Source organism: Brassica napus, chromosome C7, assembly GCF_020379485.1.
Source record: "Brassica napus cultivar Da-Ae chromosome C7, Da-Ae, whole genome shotgun sequence".
NCBI lineage: Eukaryota > Viridiplantae > Streptophyta > Magnoliopsida > Brassicales > Brassicaceae > Brassica > Brassica napus.
In genome coordinates, this window is record NC_063450.1 from 17,948,973 (window position 1) to 17,974,815 (window position 25,843).

Below are 25,843 nucleotides of genomic sequence, written 5' to 3' on the forward strand. Positions count from 1 at the left end.
ATATATTCTTCCGTTTCTAGCAATCCAAGTGAATCAACATAGTCATACAATGTTTATATCTTGGTATTGCTTTCAAAACTCCTCCCTTTATCTTCATAAATTATAAATATTTTGCTTGAAATATCATTATTTATATTTTAATACATATTTACATGTAGACATACGTAATTATTCTATAAAACTTTTATTGATCTATATGTATATTATATTTATATTAAAGTATCTAATTTAATTTAAAATATTCATTTGAAGATAATGTAAATACCTTTCATCCTAGATAAATATATATATTTCAAAAATATATAAATATTTTGAATATTTGAACATATTAAATTTTGATGATCAATTAAATTGACTCAGGAAACTTTAAATTTTGAAGCTAAATTTTATTTTGAATATTTAAATTTATTTGCTATTAATATGTAAGTTTATCTATTATATAAAAGATCTGTATAATATTTTAGTATCAAATTTTTAGGTACAACCCAACATACATACATACATATAATTGGTACACAAAAAAAAAAGATTGGTATTGTGTGGGTACATAGTAATCAATATTGTTTCATGTCTGAAAGTTCCATCCTTGACTTCTTCTCCATCTGAATATCTGATACATACTAAATAGTTGTCTTCTCAACAGCATCTTGGGGTTTTCAACATGCTCAATCAAATATTTTCCACGAACTTGAGAATGTCTTTCACAACAACTTGACTTCGCCAGGAAGAATGTATTCTACATTACACCAAGAAAGCGCATCATCTTGTTGACTTCTTGATCCTCCAGTAACACAACAAAGCTCAGCAGGCAGATCTTGCTGTTAGTAACTTAGTACTAAGCTCCATGAACTTGTCTGTAATATTCTGAAATCCCTGGGTCTTTTGAGATCTACTTCATTAACACGAAGCAACTCATAAAAACAATGAAAAATCTCAGCTGCCAAATAGACATAACACGAATGAGATCTGATGAGAGAATTAACAAACTTACAGTTTTAAAATATGTATTGTGGAAGTACAAAAGCAGGAAAAAAGAAAAAGAAAGACATCAGCTCCATAAACATTTGAGAAAACCTTTTTTTTTTAAAGCAGAGAGATTTACTCATGCTACAAACTTCAACTTCTTAGTCATTGGCTTCCATCCTAAGCAACATAAACTGAACATATACGAAAAAGTTTCTAATATGCCATGAGTATGATGCGTAGTAACTAAGAAAACAAAATCAGCCACTGACCTCTTAACTACCCTCCTAAGCATCGTTGTCATTGTTAACCTCTGAAAATAAAACTGAACGGCCTCATCTTCACTCCGACATTCCTCCTTTAAATCGCAACAGATCAATGACTGGTCAGCGACTCAAATAACAGCCAATATATAAACTGACACTCCACTGGCACTTGTTTTACCAGGTAATTGTTGTAGTTTTTCATGTTCTTCAACTTTTGCAACATAAAGTGCCTTCTGAATTAGTGTGAAATGCAAGTATTACAGTTAGTTTAAGAACATGTCAACTGAGATAATAAAACAATTATGAGTATGTGCTGAGAGGAAGTATAGCATTGTCTCCAGTAAACATTCTAACCTGGTTTTGGATTAAAATTCAACGTCAGTGTGCCTTTAAGATCAAGAGGCTAAGTTACAAAAGAACCTGCAAGGTGAGAAGGAGCCCCTCACATCAAGCATCCAAGCAACAGTATATTTGTTCCTTAGGATGCTCCATCTTGAAAGTCTCACGTAACATTACCTTGGGATCACAAAAAAGTACAGTGTTAACATAAAAAAGTTAAGGTATAAAATTTAATGAAAAAACAATTACTGAAAAAAGTCTACTCTTCTAACCTTCAGTAAATTTAGAGTAGGTATATGAAAAAAATTTGGACAGCCAAAAAGTTTAATCCTTGTAAACTACTGATCACATTAGGGAGCTCATAAGTCACCTTGATTGCAGAGCTTGATTTGGCTGTCTCAACCTCCTGCTCATAATCCAACGCCACATAGGGAATCTTCTCCTTGATGTCCTCTGTAACAGATTTTAAAACATCTCAGAATCGAACATCTATTAACGCAGTAACATAAAGAAATTCACCAGAATTTTAAAGCAAACAATCATATAACATCTAAGAACCAAAAAATAAAGAAACGATACGCACCGGTGAGATTGCAGCATATTTATACACGTTTTAGCAGCCGAACGGCGCAGGAGAGAGCTTCGTAGTGGGATGGCGATTGAAGACGATTTAAGACCATTAACTCTCGGAGAACCGTTACAGATTCTGGATCGCATCTGCGCCGATCAAAGGTGAGCGAAGAACACGAAGGAGAGCGTAGAGGCTGATTAGGGTTTCAGTAGAAGCTTGTGGTTGTCGGGCCGCATACGAACGCAACATGAAGCCCATCACGAAGCCCGTAACACTTTAATGAAACGATGCGTTTCTGACGTGTCGCAACAGGAACTCGCGAATTTCTGACGTGGCGTCCTTGTTGGCATACCTGGGAGGGATCCAAAGCTTTCTTTATATATAAAGATATAAAGATGTCTCTGCCATATCAGTGGATGTTTTAAACTTGTCCATCAAAAATGTATCTACAAAATACTAAAAAACTATCCACAAAACATATGTCCACAACTATTTCAAATGTGTACATAAGAAATGTATCCACAAATTCTGTATCCACAAACATCAAAATACACCGTATGAAATTTAAATTTAATTTTTAAAAATATTAAAATACATATATACATATGGATATCAAAATATAAAGAAAAAAATTAATGATTTATTTATGTGATTATATATTTATTTATACAGTATAATATAAAATAATGACACATATAACATATTGGAGAATTTAAAAAGTTACTTTTAATACATATTCGCTCTCTTTTATTTTTTGTATGTGCTTTCATTTCTTTTTAGATGTCAATCGTGCTTTCTATTTCTTTTTAGATAAAATATATAATTTCTTTTTGTAACTTAAAAGCTATGGTCCCCACTAACTAAATAGAATCAAACAAACAAAAAGCAAGAAGTTTTTTACTTTCCTTAACCAAGCGTGAGGAGTACTGCTGTAAAACCACATGGATTGGAAGAGGACAATATGTCCCTCTAGTGGGAAGTGTCATATCATGACAAAAAAGAAAAAAATGTGTTTGAAAAGGTAATGAATGCACTCTTAAATAAATAGAGTAAATGTAGCCCACCTTGATTTACAAATGTCCCACACTATTTAAAAAACATTTAGAATATCACCCCAAAAGAGAATCCAATACAAACACACATTATGCCAAACAAGTACTAAAATTCCAAAGATCCAAAATTATTCAGAAAGAACAAAAAATAAGCTGCAAGTGAGTTAGACTAGCATAAGTATTAGAAACAGAAGAAAAACAAACAGATTAATTGAATATATCAATTGTAACTGGATTTCAAGAGAAGCAATTAGAGTGAGACTGATAATTTTTCTATATATGAAGGGTTTATTATTTTATTAAGAGCATGATGTTTAGACGAATTTTAGGATTTTAAAGTAGCAATAGGCGAATAGTTAGTTATAGCTAGCTAGTTATGACTTTTGATTATCTATGCATCATAGTTTACAGCCACTCTCACAAAAACATAGGCATCTCCCAATCTGGTTGTTATGGAGGAACTGTAAAATTTTGGTTTGTCCCCCCAAAAAGAACAACCATTGGATGAAACATTTAGATGATTCGATTTAGATACAGAGGAATGGATTCACAAGAATTTATAAAGTTTATACTCTCTTCGTTTCTAAAAGATGTATGTTCTGGAAAAAAAATGTTTCAAAAAGATACATTTTTTACCTTTTCAATGAATGATTTTATGAAAAATTGTAAGTTTCTTGAAAATTAATGGTGTTTATTGAATTTTCATTGGCTAAAAGTTATGAAAAATTGTTATTCACAAAAACAATGCATATTTAATAAGTTTTTTTAATATATGTGAAAAGTTTAGAATATGCATCTTTTAAAAACAGAGGGAGTATTTGGTTTTGGACTGACAAGCACGGGGTGTGTCAATCCATTCGATTTTAGATACAGAGGAATGAACTGACAAGCACCTGTTAATACAAAGTTGTACACAATCTTGTTTGTGGAATTTGAAAAGAATTTATAAAGATCATATTTGGTGGAGTGAAGTTCTAGATAGAACCGTCTAACATAAGTTCATGTCGTATATATTGAGGAATGAAGATATATATGGAAAGGACTATACTGTAAATGATAAAACCCTAGTTAGGGGAGATACTAGAGTTGTATATATTGTACTCTGTTACCTCTAATGAGAATTACGTTCCACAACTTATATGGTATCAGAGCCCGATCCATGCAGTCTAATCCGATCCATTATCGATCCAGCCCAAAGTCGGCTCATCGATCCTTGCCCGAACATTTCGAGATTGACGCTCAAAGAGCCATCATCTCGAGGGGGCGTATTAGGGATAAATGTCCCACATCGAATATTGGAAGGGATCCTTAGCAATATATAAGATGGATGGGCCACTCCACTTAGAACCAATTGGTTTTAGGTTGGAAGCCCATCTAGCTTAACATGGTATCAAACCAAGTCGTGTACATATCAAGAACTTGAGGATTCAACTCAAGTACTGGAAGAAAGAAACCAAGACGATTGACGTCTACGTGCAAGGCATCATAACTCGAGTGGATCAACTTGCAATTTTGGGAAAGCCGATGGATCATGAGGATCAAATTGATGCTTTACTTGAAGGATTACCTGAAGAGTACAAACCGGTGATCGACCAGATTGAAGGACGTGAGACACCTCCAACACTCACTGAAATCCATGAGAAGCTTCTGCATCATGAAGCCAAACTTGCCTCTACCGTGCCTGCGACTATTGTTCATGTCTCTGCAAATCATGTGCAACAGAGATCTCAGTCTACCTATCATAACAAGAACAAAGGTAGCACTCACACAAATACCAATCAGCAGCGCCCGTATTTCAACAACAACAACACAGGTTGGCAACAGCAACCACGAGGTTCGAGACCATACCTTGGAAAGTGTCAAATTTGCGGAACTCAGGGCCATGGAGCAAAGCGTTGCCCTCAGCTCCAGACGTTTCAGTCCACTATGCAGCAATCCCCTTTCACGCCATGGCAAGGACAACCTCGCGCCAACGTATCTGCTGCAGCATCCTACAATGCGAATAACTGGTTGCTTGATAGTGGGGCCACACACCACATCACCTCTGATCTTCAGAACCTGTCCCTGCATCAGTCATACGAAGGAGGTGAGACAGTTGCTATCGCTGATGGTTCAAATCAGACCATAACACATACTGGTTCTACTACACTACCTTCTCACCATAAATCTCTTACGCTTGATGATGTTTTGTGTGTGCCTAAGATTAACAAAAACCTCATATCAGTCTATGGCCTATGTAATACTAATCAAGTCTCTGTCGAATTCTTTCCTTCTTCATTTCAGGTGAAGGATCTGAACACGGAGACCCGATTAATCCAAGGCAAAGCTGAAGCTCAGCTGTATCAATGGCCGACAACACAGTCATCACCTGCGGCCATGTTTGCTTCACCATCTCCTAAGGCTCCTTTATCTTCTTGGCATTCTCGCTTGGGTCATCCCTCCTTTTCCATTCTTCACAAAACTATCTCTCAGTTTTCTCTGCCTGTTTCTTCAATTTCTACAAAAACATTGTCTTACTCAGATTGCATGATTAATAAAAGCCACAAACTATCTTTTTCTACTTCAAGTTTAACCTCAACAAGACCCCTTGAGCTTATTTTCACAGATGTCTGGTCATCTCCTATACTATCCACAGATCAATTCAAATACTATCTCGTCCTTGTTGATCATTACACTAAATATACATGGCTTTATCCACTGAAACTAAAATCTCAGGTCAAGGAGATATTTGTTGCCTATAAGGAACTAGTGGAAAATCGTTTTCAACACAGGATCGGGACACTATTCTCTGACAATGGTGGAGAATTTTTGGCTTTGAAAGCATACCTCCAAGCGCATGGGATTTCTCATCTTACTTCTCCTCCTCACACTCCAGAACACAACGGTGTTGCTGAAAGGAAGCATCGTCACGTTGTCAAAACTGGTCTTACTCTCCTGTCTGAAGCGAAATGCCCAAGACCTATTGGCCTTTTGCGTTTTCCGCGGCCATTTACTTGATCAACCGCCTCCCAACACCAAACTTAGAGTTTCAATCGCCCTATCAGAAGCTGTTTCAGAAGACTCCAAATTACAATCGTCTCAGAGTCTTCGGCTGTCTATGTTTCCCATGGTTGCCACCCTATACGAAACATAAGATGGAGGACAGGTCAAAACCGTGTGTATTTTTGGGTTACTCGACGAGCCAGAGTGATTACCTGTGTCTCCATAAACCAACAGGAAGATTGTGCACATCACGCCATGTGACCTTCCAAGAATCAAGGTTTCCGTTCTCTGAGTCTCCGACGAGCTCGAGTTCACCTTCTGAAGCTCACGACATGATCTCCGTAGCTCCAGATCATCACCCTGTTACTCGGGTCCCTGTCCAAACTCCAGCTCCTCCGCCGGCTTCTACGACCCCGTGTTCGGATCCTCACCCGCAACCACACCTCGACTCGCCGTCGCCTCTACAATCTCAGGTATCGCCTTCTTCCTCTAACTCTCCGTCACATTCTTTCTCCCCCATTAATTCTGAGCCCACTGCTCCAACTGAAAATGGGCCGCAACCCACGGCCCAGACACCTAACCACACAAATACAGCCCAAAACCCACAACAGAATATTGAATCATCTTCACCAAATATCCAAACCCGTGCCGTTGAAACCAGTGAACCTGAAATTTCACCACCGTCAAAATCTTCCACTTCCCAAAACCTACAAAACACAGCCACATCCGATATCAATGAACAACAGATACTGAACCAACATCCCATGAAGACGAGAGCTAAGAATCAAATTCTTAAACCAAACAAGAAGTTCACTCTCACTGTTTCCAGACAACAAACTAATCGTGAACCCAGAACCGTTGCTCAGGCACTCAAAGACGAACGGTGGCGTCGCGCTATGTCAACCGAGTATGACGCACAGATCAAATATGGGACTTGGGACTTGGTTCCACCTGATCCCTCACAGAATATGGTCAGTTGTAGATGGATTTATACTACCAAATACTTGGCAAATGGAGAAGAGGAAAGACCCAAAGCTCGTCTTGTCGCACGAGGTAACACACAGAGGTATGGAGTTGATTACGGTAAGACTTTCAGTCCTGTGATAAAGACAACAACAATAAGATTAGTTCTGGATATTGATGTGAATAAAGGGTGGCCATTGAAGCAGTTAGATATCAATAATGCGTTTCTGCAAGGAGAATTACAGGAAGAAGTTTACATGACGCAACCACCAGGGTTCGTAGATGGAGATCGACCGCAACATGTATGTCGATTGAAGAAACCAATTTATGGTCTCAAACAGGCGCCCCGGGCCTGGTACATGGCGTTGAAGAATCACCTGTTACAGATTGGCTTCCGGAATTCCTTAGCGGATACGTCTCTGTTCATTCACATTATCGGTAATCATCAAACATACATTCTTGTATATGTAGATGACATCATTGTCACCGGTAGTGATCCGCGACTAGTGTCCTCTGTTCTTGAGTCTCTGGCGCATCGATTCTCCATAAAAGACCCTTTTGACCTACACTATTTCTTGGGTGTTGAGGTCACAAGATCGTCGGCTGGCCTTCATTTGATGCAACGAAGATACATCTTGGATTTACTGGCGCGTACAAACATGTTAGATTCGAAGACTGTCTATACTCCGATGCAAACAACTGCGAAATTGAAACTGAACGATGGTCCTCCTCTGTCGGATGCTTCACAATACCGCTCCATAGTCGGCAGTCTGCAGTATTTGGCGTTTACTCGACCAGATATTTCATTTGCGGTGAGCCGGTTATCCCAGTTCATGCACCAACCTACGGAATGTCATTGGCAGGCAGTTAAGCGAGTGTTGCGTTACTTAGCGGGAACCACAAGCCATGGTGTCTTCATGAAAGCAGGTTCTCCTCTTACACTTCATGCATTCACAGATGCGGACTGGGCAGGTGATAGTGATGACTACGTCTCCACGAATGCGTATGTCATCTATCTTGGATCAACACCGGTTTCGTGGTCTTCAAAGAAGAAAAATGGGGTCGCTAGATCATCAACGGAAGCAGAGTATAGGGCAGTCGCAAATACTGCCTCCAAGGTACGATGGATTTTCTCGTTGCTCCAAGAACTTGGTATTACGGTTCCAGTTTCCCCTGTCATCTTTTGTGATAACGTTGGTGCAACTTATTTATGTGCAAATCCTGTTTTTCACTCGCGAATGAAGCACATTGCCATCGATTATCACTTCATTAGGGGTCTGGTTCAAAAAGGACTGGTTCGTGTCGCACACATCTCAACAAGGGACCAACTTGCGGATGCTTTAACGAAGCCACTAAGCCGACAACAATTCGTAACAGCAACGTCTAAGATTGGAATCACTAGAGTCCCTCTATCTTGAGGGGGTGTATTGAGGAATGAAGATATATATGGAAAGGACTATACTGTAAATGATAAAACCCTAGTTAGGGAAGATACTAGAGTTGTATATATTGTACTATGTTACCTCTAATGAGAATTACGTTCCACAACTTATAGTATAGTGCCACCGTAATGATATCAAAGAGTGCATAATACAGAGTAACATTTACTAAAACAAAAAAAAAAGCATTTATTGTTTATTGCTAAACCAACATATTCAAAGATTTAGTTTCAGTTTTATCCTTTTTATTTCTAGTATTGTGGAAATCAATTAGGCGAGCTCTATAGTTTTTCATTTGGACTCTTCAAGGTTTTGTTCGCTTAATTTTCATTGCGGCTTTGGGCATCATTACTCACAAGTGTGTTTTGCATATGAAGTATCAACATTTATTGTGTTCACACAAACCCATTAATAAAAGTAAAAGACAACTTCCATAGAAACCGTAAGTTTAGTGTCCAACCTAAACCCAGATATCGGAGGTGCAGTCGCCGCCAGGATACCTCATCTCATGAGCGAGAGAAGGACCATCCGGTTCGGACCCAAAGTCCACAAAGAAATTAGGGTTAATGGAGAGACCACCTTTGTCCGTATCAACATCAATCTGCAACATGTGTGAGCCTTTCTCCACAAGTTCTGGATAAAACTGTTTGTCCCAAACACTAAACAACGAGTTCGTCACGTACAGTCGCTTCCCGTCTAAGCTCAGCTGAAACATCTGCGGACCTCCTCTCAGACGTTGATCCTACGAAAAAACAATAAAACCACTAATAATTGCAATACCGTGTAGAACAAGGACCATGAATTGACTTTTTTTGCTGCGTACCTTGATCATAGGGACATCGAACTGAAAGGTTTCGTCTTCTTCTCCCAAGGCAAAGACATGGCTTCCCTTTTGGACTAGCCCGCCTACATGTAGCTGTCCAGTCAAAACAGGATTTTTCGGGTCCTCAATGTTGTACTGACGAATATCTCCGTGAAGCCAATTGGAAAAATAGAGGAACCGGTCGTCAAGAGATATTAGAAAGTCAGTAATAAGCCCTGGCATCTCCGGGAGAATCCAGTTTTCAACTTTCAGAGGTTTCACCGAGATGGCCACCTTGAATTTGGAGCTTGTTGTTAAGATAAATCAAAAGAAATTAAATCAACAAGATTCATCATAAGTAAACCTACCTCGTGGCTCCATGTTTCATCCTCGTTCTTGAAGAATCTCACAATAGTACTTGACAGAGCACATCCTGTAAATCCCGTAGCTTTGGTGGGGTCGTGCAAGAATCTTATCTGCACCAGGAAGACACGGTTTGGTTACTTTTGGGTGAAGAAAACAGTATCTATAAGCTGAGATTAGTTGGGAGACTATGGTTTACCTCTAAGGGTAAAAGCCCGTTATCACCAAGGTCAAGTATCTGTTTCAGTTCGCCTTCAGGCCAACTATAGACATGTAGGTGCTTTCCATACAAGCCATCAGAGACGTCTTTTAGATCAAACCCTTTGGTAAACGCGGCCGGTGCTCCCCAAGAGGTACTGATCATCGTCTCATGCCGAGGTTGGTACCAGAAATCATACCCAAACAAAGGACTACTTCCTTCTTTCTCCCACCTTTAAAAAAAAAAAAGTAAAAAATTGTTACTAAAAGTTCTAATTAAGAATTAGGTTTTGCTCTTTTTGACTTGCAATCCACGAAACGGTATGAACCTATTCTTGAAGTTACCTTCTTTTGACGTTAAACTCAGAATCAAGTAAGAGAAACCCACTGCCTCCTGCGTTTCCATCTTTGTCCCCAAGACAAGAAACAAGCAAATCTCCGGAAGCTAAGCAGTGTGGCTGATGCGGGTAAGCCAATCCCGTCTTCTCCAGAACCTCAGCAGGCTCTACAACTCTGTGCACAGATGGTTCCTTTGGGTTCGTTTTTGTATCGACCACGTAGATGCGGCCAGACCTTTTCCAACACGTTTCAGAGGAGATCACAAATAAATTTTCAGAACCAAAAAAACAACAGAGGAAAGGATGTTGTTCGTTGTTTAGTTTCTTACAGAAGCGAGGGCAAGATGAGATAACGTCTTTCGCAAGAAGGATCACTATGGCAAGAGCTGCAGGAGTTCCAGCCTGAGTGATGAAGTTCATCTCCAAGAAAAGGCATTGATAATCTGTGGATGACACTTGAGTATGTCGACGAACTAGGATCAACATCTACTGTCGCTAAGTAATCTGGCTTGTCTTGGCCGGTTCCTATACAAGAAACGTTACAAAGAAGTTTGAATATTTACTGATATTACTACTTAATAACCGTATTTGATATAAGACTCTTGATTCAAGAATTTATATTTTATAAAGTTCATATTAGTTACCAGTGTATATGGCAGCGACATAGATGAGATTCTCGCGCGAACCAGACATCGCGAGGAGAGGCGTGGCGTAACCTGGCCCGCTCTTGCAGCAATCTCCACCGTGGTTGCTCATCGTCATTAGTTATGCAGTGATGTTCCTACTTCGTTATTGGCTCGCATTTATACTTAATATATTCAGGTAGTTTTTTGTAAATTACTAATCATTTTGTTTTACGGATAAATTAATATTTCTTGTCTTTTTCTTATATTAAAACCCATGTGTTCCACATTTTTTTTTTGATAAACCATTTGGACCGAATCCCATGCCCAAACTTGCCAAGTTGTGGTAATTTAGTTCCCAGAAAAAAAACCGAATCTATGGGTCTGACTAGTGACCATTCGGAAAACAAGAGAAACGAACAGAAAAAAAATATACGGAAATAAAATAGCAGGAATGAAAAAGAATGGTTATTTCTTCTCAAATTTAACAAGGAATAATTTTGTCCTTTAATTCTCTATAAAAAAAGAACGAAATGGAAATGAGAGGGAATTATTATTCCTTGTAAATGATAATTTTTTACAGGATCGTTAGGGAATGCATTATTCTACATCATTCATTAGTCATTTTTTTTTTGTCATCAACTTTACAGACTCATATTGACTCTGTGAACCACACTGGGAGATCTTGATCCATGTGAACTACAAAAGACGTTTCCTTCCTAGTACTGTGGGCTAAGCTATCCGCCTTCTTGTTCTGCGTTCTTAGTACATAGATTTCTACTCGAAAAAAACTCTCTTTCAGATTATTTATATCTTCCAAATAACTTGCAAATGCTGGCTATTCTTCTGGTTCTGAAATCATCTTCACCAACTTGATAACAATCCCAAAAAATTACCACATGAATACCACGACTTGATTGCGTTCCACCTTTGGTATAATCACGTAGGTTTGGACATTACTAATCATTTTAAGGATAATATTTTTTCTCTTTTTTTTTTTTTTTTTTTTGTCACAGAATTCTTCTCTTTTTCTTATACCTTAAATATACCTACTTGAGCATCATCTTCAATTTTAAAATCACGTAAGTTTTGTACATTACAAATCATTTTGTTTTGCGGATGCTATTTAGTATTTATACTCTAGCTTGTTTATATTAAAAAGAATAATTATTGGATTCATCCATTAGGTTCATCGTTGACATAATAACTAATGAAAATTTATCAATTTTTTTTAAAGTAAAAACAAATAAAAAAAAAAGAATTTTACCTGGATTTATCCCATAAGGTGAACTTGTAGATTCACCAAATAATAATATTTTGTTATTTTATATTCACTATCTCTAAAAAAACAAAATAATAATAATTTGCTAAGTCATATTATATTTTAAAATAAAAAGATAAAATAAATAAAAGATAATAGTACTTGTCAAAAAAAAGAATTATTTTTTAACATTGTTAGCACCGTCAACAAAACACTAAATCTTTAAATAAACGCTAAATCTTTGGATAAATCCTAAACCCTAAATCATGAACACTAAACACTAAATCTTAAATCCTAAATACTAAACCCTAAATTCTTGGATAAATCTTAAGCCATTGGATAAATCCTAAACCCTAAATCACTTAACCTTAAATCCTAAATACTAGACCCTAAACCCTTGGATAAACTTTAAACTTTTGGATAAATCATAACCCTAAATCATATACAGTAAACACTAGGATTTATGATTTATCCAAAAGTTTAAAGTTTAAGGTTAAGGATTAAGTGTTTGGTGTTTAGGGTTTAGTGTTTTGTTGACGGCGTTAAAAATATTTCAATTTTTTTTTGACAATGACTACTATTTTTATTTTATTTTATCTTTTTTTTAAAGCATAATAAACTTTCCAAATTCTTATTATTATTTTTTAAAAGATATTGAATATGAAATAACAAAATACTATTGGTTGGTTCACCTCAAAAAAAAATGAATAAAAAGTAGTAGTAATTGCCAAAAAAAACTTTTTTAAAACATTGTTAACAGTGAGTAAAACTCTAAACCCTAAATTCAAGGGTAAATTCTAAATTTTTGGGTAAACTCTAAACTTTTGGGTAAATCTTAAATCCTAATTAACATCTATTAGTCACCTAACTAATAATGCATTCGCTTAATCATTCTAGGCGATAAGCGTTGGGTCGCTGTCTGCTTTAAGTCACCATCGCTTTCTTTAACACTGTGTATTAGAGCATCATATTTTTAAAATCACGTAGTTTTGGACATTACTGATAATTTTTCACGTAGTTTTGGACATTATTGATAACTTTTCACGAATAATATTTCTTTTCTTTTTCTTATACCTTACATATAAAATATTTAAACGAATATACCTACTGGAGCATCATCTTCAATTTTAAAATCATGCATGTTTTGTACGTTACAAATCATTTTGTTTTACGGATGCTATTCTTAGTTTCTACTATAGCTTGTTTATATACTTTTTTCAAACACGTTTCACCTTGAAGATAATAATCCAGGCAGTGGCAGCCTTGTGGTAGAAATTAGTATTTTGGGATCTTTAAGCCCTTAATAAATATTTCAATAAGAAAATTTTTTTTTACAATTTTAGAGGTCTTTTAAAAAAAATTTGGGAGTTCATATCTATGTAATTTTCTTCAAAAAATTGAAAACTCTAAGCGACTGTTTCATCCGGATTTGCCATGATCGGCCCTGGAATTAGGCGAGGGTAAGGCATAAACTTGCTTGCTCTGGGTTCTATTCCCATAAATAAAGAGCTTGTTTTTTACCTCACCAAAAATCCGAAGCTGAACTAGTCATCAATATTGTTCAAAGATTATTATATTATGCAATGATTTCTATATCCCTTATATATTAATTGAGGAACATTTGAAAAGATGTAACCTCAATTTTGTATTAATTAAAAGAGGCCCCAATGCATAGGTGGCACTAAATTAGGTAGTCAATTACATTCAATTGAAAAATAAGTAGGTCCACATTCGATTTTTATATGTTGTTAGATACATAAGTTGGTCAAACTATATGATATAATGATATGATATGATATTTTCTTTCCTTAAATAAAACCTACGGAATTACCATAAATGACTAATATATATATGACAATTAATGAGTTTAATAATAAAGATTTGATAACAATGTATATCTCCTCCATCATTTTTTTGTTTAATTTTATATTATTAAAATAAATTAAACAATCAAATTAGCTATAAAAATAAAATTTAGATTTTTTCGTATATGTTATATTTTGAATTTTTAAAAACGACAATAAATGACTAAAACTATTAAAATTATTATGTTAAAAATTAATGATCAATTGGTTTAACATTTTTATTATAAGAAGATACACATGATTTTAAAACCATATGAGTAAAAAATATCATTTAATAATAAAATAAATAAATATATATATATATATATATATTAAACACTATATACCATAAGATTACATAAATATTTTAATATTAAAACTTTCAATGAATTTTCAAGAACATTTATAAATTATAAATTTATTAAAGATTTCAGATTGAAAATTTTGTTATCGATGATTTAAATATTTTGTTATAAAACGATATGAACGATCATAGAACTGTATGATTATAAATTCTTATTTAATAAATAACTATACAAAATATACTATTCCTAGAAAAATAGGTTGGTTCATCTTAACTTATATTACACTTTTTATTAAACTAACTATCGAATTGATAAATAACGTACCAAAAAATATTTTGCACTTTCCTTAAATAAAAGCTACGAAATTACCTAATATGATTAACGTATATGTGAAAATTAATTATAATGAATAATAAATATTTGATAACAATTTTTGTATCTTAGTTCTTTTTTTAATTTTATATTATTAAAATATATTTAAAAATCACATTAAATATATAATAAAAACATTTATAATTTTTCTTATATGTTATATTATGAATTTTTCAAAACGTCTATAAATTATTAGAAATTTGAATATCCCCACTCTGAAAATTTTGTGATCAATAGATTATTTTTTTTGTCATAATAAGTTACAAATGATCATAAAATTGTATTAATATGAACTTTTATTTAATATTATAAGAAGATACACATTATTTTAAAACCATATGAGTAAAAAATAGCATTTAATAATAAAACATATATATTTATATATATATATAGATTATACTATATACCATAAGATTACATAAATATTTTAATATTAAAACTTTCAATGAATTTTCAAAAACATTTATAAATTATAAACTTATTAAAGATTTCACATTGAAATTTTTGTTATCGATTATTTAAATATTCAGTTATAAAATGATATGAATGATCATAGAACTGTATGATTATAAATTCTCATTTAATAAATGACTATATAAAATATACTATTCTTAGAAAAATAGGTTGGTCCATCTTGACTTACATTATATTTTTTATTAAACTAACTATCTAATTGATAAATAATCTACCAAAATTTTTTTTGCACTTTCCTTAATTAGAAGCTACGAAATTACCTTATATGATTAACGTATATATGAAAATTAATTATTATGAATAATAAATATTTGATAACAATTTTTGTGTCTTAGTTCTTTTTTTTAATTTTATATTATTGAAAATATTAAAAAATCACATTAAATATATAATAAAAACATTTATATTTTTTCTTATATGTTATATTTGAATTTTTCAAAATGTCTATATATTATTAGAAATTTGAATATTCCCACTCTGAAAATTTTGTGATCAATAGATTATTTTTTGTTATAATAAGTTACAAATGATCATAAAATATAACGCATATGAATTTTTATTTAATAAATATTCAAACTAAATAATATATATATATAAACACTAATGATTTAAAGCAACAAGATTGGCTGATCAATTTAGTCGTCCAGTTGAAATCTTTCAAAAGTATGTGAAAGACTAAAGTCAAAGTAAATATTGATTTAGAATAGTAGTTATATTTTACTAACCAAATACCGAAAAAAACCGAACCGAACCGAAACTAACCCGATATCCGGGTTGAACACCCGTAATCCAAATGAAGCCAAACTATTGTTTCATTCTCCAAAATATAATAAAAATAATAACTTAATCCCGCGCAAGGCGCGGATCTTATCCTAGTAAGTGTATTATTTTAAGGTGAGAGTGGAATGTGATCTTTTTATATGAAAAAAAATAAAAGAAATACTATCCTTGCAACAAATGATTAGTAATGTACAAAACCTACGTGATTTTAAATAGGAGCTTTAATCACGTTTCAGTATTGTCTGAACAACCACCACCAATTCACCCTTGACCCAACACATAAGCTTAGATATAGTTTATACTTTATACCGAAATGGTCCATGAACTGATGTGGTTTAGTCACTTCTACTATTCGTGGAGTTTTATATCAACAGTCGAGTAAGAGCTGGTCGAGATTTTTGCTAACGTTTAGAACATTTCCAATGGAAGGTTTTCATCAGGGACGGAGCCAGTGCTATGGCGGCATGTATGCACCCGTAATTTTATAAATATTAAACTTTTTGAATGTAAATATACAAAAGAAATCAGCTAGATGAGTTAGTTTATTAGAGTTGTGTACCCTCTTATGGCTCAAGTTCGATTCCCCTTAGAACATTATTAATTTTTTCACCCACAAAATATTTATTCTAGATTCGCCCATGGTTCTCATTGAGAGCTTTAAGTATTTAAAAAAAAAAATTAAGAGAAAGCAAGAAATGGGTTCTCAAATAAGATTTTATAAGAATTTTGTATGAATCCTATCCGACACTTTTTTTTTTTTCTGGTATGAATCCTATCCAACACTTATTAATTATTTATGTATCCAATTTTTATTTCAAAATTAAACTTTAATTTTTTACTTACATTATACTTAAATATTAATAAAAACCTCAAAGAGTATCTCATGAATTAGGTTGCTCTAACCAAAGCAAATCTTTATAAAATGAGGATGCCAAAATGTCGTCTGCTCTACTTGTAATCCTACCTATCTCCCTTGTATCAATCGACCACCTTGTCCCGTGTTATTGTCAGTGTCATGAAACTATTTTCTATTTGTGTCACGGTTATATTCCATATCTTGACAATGTATTTAAATATATCCATATATGTTAAAATGTATATTTCATTGCTGATGACAAGTTTCCATTCCCTAAGCGAGAAATCTTATTACAGAGACTACTCCAGACGCAAGTATTCGCCAAATTTGGTTTGAAAGTAAGATATTGATATTTCAAACCTGGTCCAAGAACATAGTCTATTATCTTAAATTCCGATAGAGAGACAATAGGCCCACAAAAATCGAAGGTAAAAATATTATCCAGACCAAGGTAGTATAATTAAACCATAACGTAAAAAAAAAAAAATCAAGGCATTAAAGACAATTTTAATGGCACATAATACACTGTAAATCATATCGCCGTTATAATCCTCCCCAATCATTTAAAAATAAGAACCAAAAAGAAAGACAAGGTTTCTCAGTTCTTTCGTATCAAACCTATAGTCTAAATATTCTTGTACTCTCATTCTTTCCAATACCCCTTGGGTCACAATAGTTATATCAGCTTGAAATCTACGTTATAATAGGGTAGTTGCATCACTCCTGATGCGACACGTTAGAAGGTAAGTGGACTCCACTTTTAAAAAATGTAAAAAATGTCAAGTTTGTGGTTCAAATCCGGGTTACTGTGATATAAACGCCAACATTTATACTAGACTAAAGGATACTTTGTACATTGATGACCGAAATTAATATACATTTATGAAAATCAACTGTTTTATTTTTAAATGGACCTATGTAAAAACACTCAATCGACCAAATTATCATTCAAGCCCACCAATATTGATAATTAGCAAATTACGGGTCGTCATCACTCTTGCCTTTCTGTCAATCATGCTGACGTTCCGTATGAACTCTAATTTAGAGCTTCATGAGTTCACCCAGCCTTTGCTCAAAAAAAAGAAGAGTTCATCCAGCCTCCGTCACATCTATCATCACTTCTAATAAAGGTATTCACTATGTTGAACTAAGCATACTTTCCCACCTTATACCGTTTCAGGTATCCATCGGTCCACTACTATAAATATGTGGCAAATAATGCTATTTTCACTCACTATTTTCACTTCCCAGTTATGCCTAATGTTGATTTTCTCAGCGATGTCGCGAAACTTCTTTTCCATGAGCTCGATGAGATACTCTGATGTTTTATTGGAATAATAATTTCAAGTATTACGTGGTTATATTGATGTATCGTATCAGATGGAGAACATATTAGAATTTTTAGGCTAGAACAAGTTTTAGTTGATCACAAGACTGGTCGAAAGCAATATTCTTTGAGTTTACTCCAGACCTATATATTAACTTCAGGTTAGAATTTTTGTCATACAAGTTTGTATAGGTTAGCAGTTTCGATTATATATTTTCCCGATTATGATTGAATCCTACTTTTGTTTTTCTTTCCTTGGTTAGGTAAATATATTTGCCAAGGATGATGACCTTCAAAATCAGGCTCAACCTCTTGAAGATTTTGCAAGAAGGCTTAAACCGAAGGTATTTAGTAAATGTTGAATCTTGTCAGAAAGATTTAGTTCTTTGATTTCGTCTTCATGTGTATATTTTTACGTGCAGCTTATGTTTATATTTGGGACCCTATATTAACTAAGATTAACTAACCGACGAAATCTGTAGGAAAAAAGTGTGGTGACTGTGGTAAGAAAGACTTTTGATCAGTTGGTATCAAACTGTCCTGATAATGTTCATCTTGAGGTAAGTAAAACCAAAAGACCACTCTGCTAAACCAAAGATTTTATTAATCGAAACCGAGATAAAAACTCATGGATCGTGTGGGGAAAAATAAAAACAGGTACATAAACCATAGTGTTGAATTGTAAGGCACTGAGAAGCACATGTCGTGAAGTTGGCTAAGCATTTCAAAGGCTTTGAGAATTTTATTTGTAAGAATTTATGCATCGGAAAATGAGCAGCCTAAACTACATGTGAATTAAATCTTACCTAAAACCAAGATATGTGATTCCCAAATCATGACCCGATCTTTGTTAATGACAGGTTAATGATTATCTGACGACATTTCTCTACAAATTTGGTAGAAATGAGAAGCAGAATAACCTTTTTCATAGAGCTTCACTAGCTCAAACCCTTTTCGCTTTTACTACTTTTTGGTGTATCTTAACAAGTCTGATTTGCAGTTAAAACTATTAATTAAATTGAGCTCCCAGGACATGGCTGTATTCATAAACGAAAGTTAAAACCAAAAGGTGGTACTGTGAAAGATGAATTGTAGTCAAAGGAAATGTAGACATAGGAAGAGACAAAATTATTTTAATGTGACATTACATAATTCTAATATTCTAATTAACATTCACACACTTTTGACCTCCGGCTCAGAGTTGTACGCAGGTACCTGCAATTTATTCATAGGAAAAGATTAAGATAAGACTAGAAGAACACAAAGTTATATTGTACAAAACTTGACAGATAAATCATATATGTGCCATCAATATATGAAAAGGAATTACAAATACCATAAAACGTACAAAATACAAATATAAAACATGCAAATAATATGACCTTGCAAGTACATGCAAATTATAAAATAATATAAGGCGCATAGACGCAAACTGTATATAGCATGCACTTATAACTAAATGACATAGAAAATTCACTAACTCCGCGCTTGCGCGCTTGCGCGGAGTGAAAGCCACCTAGTATCAATAATATACACGTTTTTCATACAAGATCATCATTCGACATTTTTTCATAGACAACTTCCTAGACACATTACTATAAAGCCTAACCCCATTTTCTCAGTGGATTTTGAGATCCTTCAATGTAGAACTAAATAAGGTACTAGAGCTATACTCAATATATCTGAATGGTGCTTTAAATAGGATATGTTAACCAGTGGTGGTAGTCCAGTGGCGCTTGAGGGAGATAAACCCAAAACGCTGAACCCTGGTTCGAACTCTGCTGACCACACGGATATGTGCTATTGCTTTCGGCTCATTTGAATGCTCCGGAGAAGATCTATCCGTGGGTTGTACTTCCACCCGGGAGTTAGGTATGTGTCTTTAATAGATCTGGATTTAACCTTTTTAGTTACAAAAAAAATAGGACATTTTGTGGACTTTTTTTTGTCATGAGCCAAAAAATCATTTGCTCAAGTGGGCATGTTAACATGTTAGAAGTCCCGCATCAAAATAGAGCTAGACCTAAATAAGAAAATGTGTTTATTTATCATCACTTTATTTTGAATAGACACCATGAAAGTGAGAAAAGTAAACTAATTGGTCATTTCAATCTTATCTTACCTATTTGATAGCACCACAAGTGGTGGGGTTAGAATTTATAACTTTAGTGAAGTCAAAGAAATCACAGCTCCACACATGTTGCTACACGGAGCTAGTTCGAGACATAGCCAAATGAAATATTGATATTTGCTCTCAATTTATAAAGGACAATTTTATCAAACAATCATTTTTAAGATTTTGTCACAAAAATAGTATTCAAAAAAGAAAATGTCTAAAAAATTTTCATTAAAGAAGCAAAAGACCTTTCTACTCTTTGATTTATAGATATATAAATGAAAAAAAAATTATATATAATTTTGAACTACATGTTTTCAAATTCAAACGTTTATATATTTTTGATTTTTTTTCAATATATATTTTTATTCTTCAAATTCTCTTTTCTTTTTGAAATTTGAAAATACTTTTTGAAACTATTTAAAAAAAATAAAACTTTTAATATTTAATTCTAGTTTTTAAAATTTTAAATCTTACTCCTTAACTCTAAATCCAAAATCTAGGGTTAGTTAATCCAAAGGGTATACTTTTAGTTAATCCTAAGGGTATACTTGTATATTTACCTTTCAATAAACCTTCTTTCGGTCTTATTTTTCTTTAGAGACTCTTTCTGTGAAAATAAATTAAAAGAGGCTATCATAGCAAATTTCTCATTTTTAAAAGTTAATATGTATAAACAAAAACTCTTAAACTATTATAAGAAATTAAAATTACTAATGTTTATTTGTGGTACTTCAAAATCTCAGAACCGGTCATTTAACTTCCTAGATTGATTTAACAAATGACTTATCTATTTATGTTACAGATCATGCAGAATATTTTGTGGATAACAGTTACAATAACATAGTACTGAATATGTATCAACATGTCAACGAAACGAAAAATAATAAGCACTTTTTTTTACAAAAAAAAAAGCTCTTCAAAAACTGGTGATAAAAATTAAAAGGGTGAATTGGGTCAATATCTACTAAGAAGTGCATAATTAGGTAATTGCCCAAAATAATTATGTGTGGGGATCAGATTCAATCCGGGTGATGTAGCAATTACCAAACTAGCCTCATGACGTTTTGTGTTCGTGATTTAGGGTAGGCCGTATTTAGGTAGCAAGCTAAAATGTTTATAATTATAATTGGGGGGTTAGTAATGATTGCACTTTTCCTATATCTTTTACGTGTTTTTGTTTGAGCATCACGAACCAGTAGAAACATAGGAAAACCTGACACAGCCACTGCATGGCCAGGAAGATCAAAAGAAAAGATATTGGATTGCAAGCGAAAAGTTTTTCTGGGGGAGGGTTTCAAAAACATGTACTAGAGGTTTGTGTATAAAAGGGAGCTCAACGTTGAGCTACTCCTCACACTTGAGGAAATAAATCAAGGTGATTATTCCTGACACAAAATAAATGTACTTCTCTCTTTGTCGTTCGAATGTTCTTCTCAGTTGCAATAAATTTGTTCTCTTGTGTATCTGTGATCCAATTACTGTAGAATCATCTTCTCACCTGCAATAAATTTGTTTCCTTCTGATTTGGATTGTCGTTGATGTCCGAATTTAATTTGTTGTCATCGTATATGTGAAAGAAGTCCATTATACTGTGACACCCGCCACTTTCAAAATATAATAAATTGATAAAAGCGGAAATAAAATAATAATACAACTCAAATAATAATAATCTTCATATAATATAAAAGTCAATACGGTAACAAAAGGCCTAAAAGCCCAACATCGATAACATCCGAAATATAAAATACGATATAAACCGAAAGTCTGAAATAGGAATAACATAGACGATAAAAGTCCAAAGGCCTAAAGGACCGATAAAGATAAAAGCGGTAAAAGCGATAGAAGCCCAAAAGCCCAATAGCACCGGTCCGATAATCACTCCTGCTCATCGGTCTCACCTAAAAGGGGGAAAGAATGAGGGGTGAGCGACAGGGGAATCGCTCAGCGAGGTATGGGATGCTACCCCGAAGTCCATGGACCCGGACATAGCACTCCGAATAAATATAATTTAATTCTAATGCATGTCAAACACAGTACCTAAAATACTCAAGCAACAAACAATGGTCCAAGCGAGGTGCGCACTCGCCGCCCACTAACAGGCCAAAACACTACCGAAAAGGTGCTCGGTTCATACACACACCGAAAAAGTGCTCGGTAACACACGCCCGTAGACGATTTATCGACACTTCCAGTCTACGGCTCAACCGGTCGACTAAAGTTGGTCGTGACCTCCATACAATCCGGCATACAGCAGTCCGACTCTGTATCCGTCTCCAAACAAAAACAATCCTAGCTAAGAATTTACATTAAGTGAAACAATCAATGTTGAATCCTCTAACCCCCTAGTTCCGGTTTATGCAAAGAACCTAAAACTAAACAAGCAATGACAGACTCGATTTCACACAGACGGAACACATTAAAAATAAATTATACTTATTCGAGGTCCTAAGCCGAATAAGAGGAGTTCGGGAATAGACCCTCACCTTAGCAACAATAAGAGGTGGTATCTATGAACTCCAGCTGCTCAAATGGACTCCAAATCTGAAATCAGATCGAAATTTCGAGTCAGAACGCCTTTCGAACGGTTTAAAACCGGTATTTACGGGAAAGTCAACCTGCTGGTCAAAGATTAATAATTTAATTAATTATTTAATTAATTAATTAATTAATTAATTAATCTGGTTTTCCCTAACCGATTTTCAATTGATTTTAACCGACCGGTTTAATCAAACCGAATCGAAATCGATTTAAACCGGTCAAACCACCGGTTGACCGAGTCACCGAGTTGACTCACCGGGTTGACTCGGCCGAGTTGGCGAGTCACCGGCGAGTCACCGGTGTCGGTCGCCGGCGGCGACGGCGGCGGCTTACCGGAAAATCAACGGCGGCGACGGCGGCGAGGCGGCGACGCGGCGGCGGCTTCTCGGCGGCGGACGGACGGTGGTCGGTCACGGCGGCTCCGGCGAATGTTGGTCGGATACGGCGGCGCGTGGCCGGAACTCGCGGTGGCTCCGGCGGACGGCGGTGGCGCGTGTGTTTCACGCGCGCGCCGAGGCGAATCTTCGGGAGGCGCGTGCGGCTTCGTCCGGGCTCCGTTTGAGGCGTGGTTGGTGTCTACGGCTTCGTCTCGACGAGAGGAACACGATGATGGCCTTGGATGTACGAGATGATCAATGGTTAGGAAGTTATGGGTGATTTACTAAACGGAAACGAAAATGAGCTTAAGGAATGCGGTTTTCGGCGGTTACCTAGGGCGTTTATCGGTGGTGGCAAGCTGAATGTGATCACGGCGACGAGCTCCGGCAACGAGCTCCGGCGACTCTCTGACTATAAAATAATCACACTTCTTCTTAGCTCTCTCTCTAATTCTTTTCTTTATTTTCTAAGTTTTTGGTGAAATGGGAGAAGGTGGGGGTGGTGGGGTTTTAAAGACATTACCTTTGGCCTTTGGAGTTGGGGTTGGGTCATTACAATTCTCCCCCACTAACAAGGAATTCGACCCCGAATTCACGTCACCAAACTCTCCAATGACACCCCGAAACAGCTCTGGATAATCAATCCTCATTTGGGGCTCGGATTCCCAGGTATCCTCCTGAATTCCGTCTCCCTCCCAACGAACCTTGATCAACATGGTCATCATTCCACGATCTGCTTTCACTTGGCGATCCAATATCTCTACTGGTTGGGACAACCCACGTAACCCTTTGCCAAGGTTTCTAGGTGGTTGCTGCAAAATGAGCTCTGGCTCTCTCACTACTTTCCTCAAAACGGAAACATGAAACACGTCATGGAAATCTGATAACTCTCCTGATAAATCTAGTCGGTAAGCAACTGCTCCAATCCGCTCCAAAATAGGATATGGTCCCATATATCTCGGTTTAAGCTTCTTTAGCTTCCGAGTCTTAGATCCTCCATGAAATGTCCTCATTTTTAGGTATACCAGGTCGCCAACCTGAAACTCCAAATCTCTTCGCCGTTTATCTGCATAACTCTTCTGACGGTCATGGGCTTCCTTAAGCCGCATCTTGAGCATCTCAACCTGTTCGACTGTCTCTTGAACCATGGCTGGTTCTATCTCACGTCGCTCTCCCACTTCCGTCCAACAAAGTGGTGTGCGACAAGGCCTACCATATAGAGCCTCATATGGTGCCATCCCAATACTCGAATGATAGCTGTTGTTGTAGGCAAACTCGGCTAGAGGTAGATACTTCACCCAACTACCTTCCCAATCTAAAACACAAGCTCTGAGCATATCCTCCAAAGTCTGAATAGTCCTCTCTGACTGACCATCTGTTTGCGGGTGATAAGCCGTACTCATATGAACTTTCGTCCCAAGCGCCTTTTGGAAGGCTCTCCAAAACTCAGACGTGAACTTTGTATCCCGATCCGATACAATGCTGACCGGAACTCCATGCAATCTTACAATCTCGCTGATGTAAGTCTGTGCTAGCTGATCAGCTCTGTCTGTCTTCTTAACTGCTAGAAAATGGGCTGACTTCGTAAGTCTATCCACGATTACCCATATGGCATTCTTCCCTCCTGATGTAGTCGGTAAACCCGTCACGAAATCCATAGTTACCATGTCCCATTTCCACTCAGGTAATGGCAGGTTTTGTAATAACCCGCTAGGAACCTGATGCTCGGCTTTAACCATCTGACACGTCTGACATTGCGATACAGTTGAAGCAACATCTCTCTTCATACCAGGCCAATGGTAATATCGCTTCAGATCCCTATACATCTTGGTATTTCCTGGATGAATAGAGAAACTCGAGTGGTGTGCTTGCCGTAATATCTCCTTTCTTAACAACTCATCATTGGGCACACAAATCCTGTTTCGATACATGAACATCCCGTTGGTGGCTGTATGAAAACCAATACTCTCCATCTCGATCTGCTTACGCAAAGCTTCATCACTATCCTGAGCTTTGCGTATCCTCCATAGTAAGTCTGCCCGCTCTACAGCCTCAGCGCCAACTGACTCTCCCTCTACAGTAACTGCACATAATCTTAGACTAGCAAGTGTCCCAGTAAGCTCCTGGACCTCTTTGGTTCCCGATATATCGCTTCTGCGCCTACTCAAGGCATCCGCCACATGATTGGCTTTTCCCGGGTGATATGTGATCTCCAAATTGTAGTCTGCTAACAACTCCATCCATCTACGCTGCCTCAAATTCAAGTCCGTTTGCGTAAATATGTACTTCAGACTCTGGTGGTCCGTGAAAATCTTCACCTTCTCTCCATACAAGTATGACCTCCAGATCTTTAATGCAAATACAACTGCTGCCAACTCCAAATCATGAGTAGGATAATTGGTCTCGTGAGGCCTCAACTGTCGTGATGCATAGGCAATGACCTGACCTTCCTGCATCAGTACACATCCCAATCCGGTGCCTGACGCATCAGTGTAAACATCATATGGTACCCCTGGCCTCGGGAGTACCAAAACTGGCGCATGGGTCAGCTGTCGCTTCAACTCAGTGAAACTCCCCGAACATTCCTCTGTCCAATCAAACTCGGTGTCTTTTCCTGTTAGCCGTGTCATTGGCTTTGCAATGCTAGCAAAATTTTTGACATACTTTCTGTAGTATCCTGCCAAACCGAGA

General features: G+C 35.9%; 1 protein-coding gene and 1 long non-coding RNA gene across 2 annotated transcripts; both read right to left on the minus strand.

The window, feature by feature from the left end:
* Positions 1-395: 395 nt before the first annotated feature.
* Positions 396-2,729, minus strand: LOC125590276. Its single transcript, XR_007326606.1, has 2 exons — positions 2,152-2,729; positions 396-2,021 (listed from the first exon to the last, which is right to left on the minus strand). It is a non-coding gene; the product is annotated as an uncharacterized LOC125590276 (long non-coding RNA).
* Positions 2,730-8,923: 6,194 nt separating this feature from the next.
* Positions 8,924-11,102, minus strand: LOC111202961 (selenium-binding protein 3). The gene is made up of 7 exons (XM_022696288.2): positions 10,921-11,102; positions 10,606-10,801; positions 10,284-10,511; positions 9,940-10,171; positions 9,746-9,853; positions 9,399-9,671; positions 8,924-9,317 (listed from the first exon to the last, which is right to left on the minus strand). The coding sequence occupies exons 1-7, from the start codon at positions 11,036-11,038 to the stop codon at positions 9,036-9,038; spliced, it is 1,437 nt and encodes a 478-aa protein (XP_022552009.1). The 5' UTR covers positions 11,039-11,102; the 3' UTR covers positions 8,924-9,035.
* Between the last annotated feature and the right edge of the window lie 14,741 nt (positions 11,103-25,843).

Bases quoted from the DNA above. Each gene is read 5' to 3' on its own strand.
- LOC111202961 (XM_022696288.2), bottom strand. From the start codon at position 11,038: ATGACGATGAGCAACCACGGTGGAGATTGCTGCAAGAGCGGGCCAGGT. The intron at 9,854-9,939 runs GTAAACCATAGT...TTCCTGGTGCAG, and splicing joins ACGGGCTTTTACCCTTAGAG to ATAAGATTCTTGCACGACCC. The intron at 9,318-9,398 runs GTACGCAGCAAA...GTTTTTTCGTAG, and splicing joins TCGATGTCCCTATGATCAAG to GATCAACGTCTGAGAGGAGG.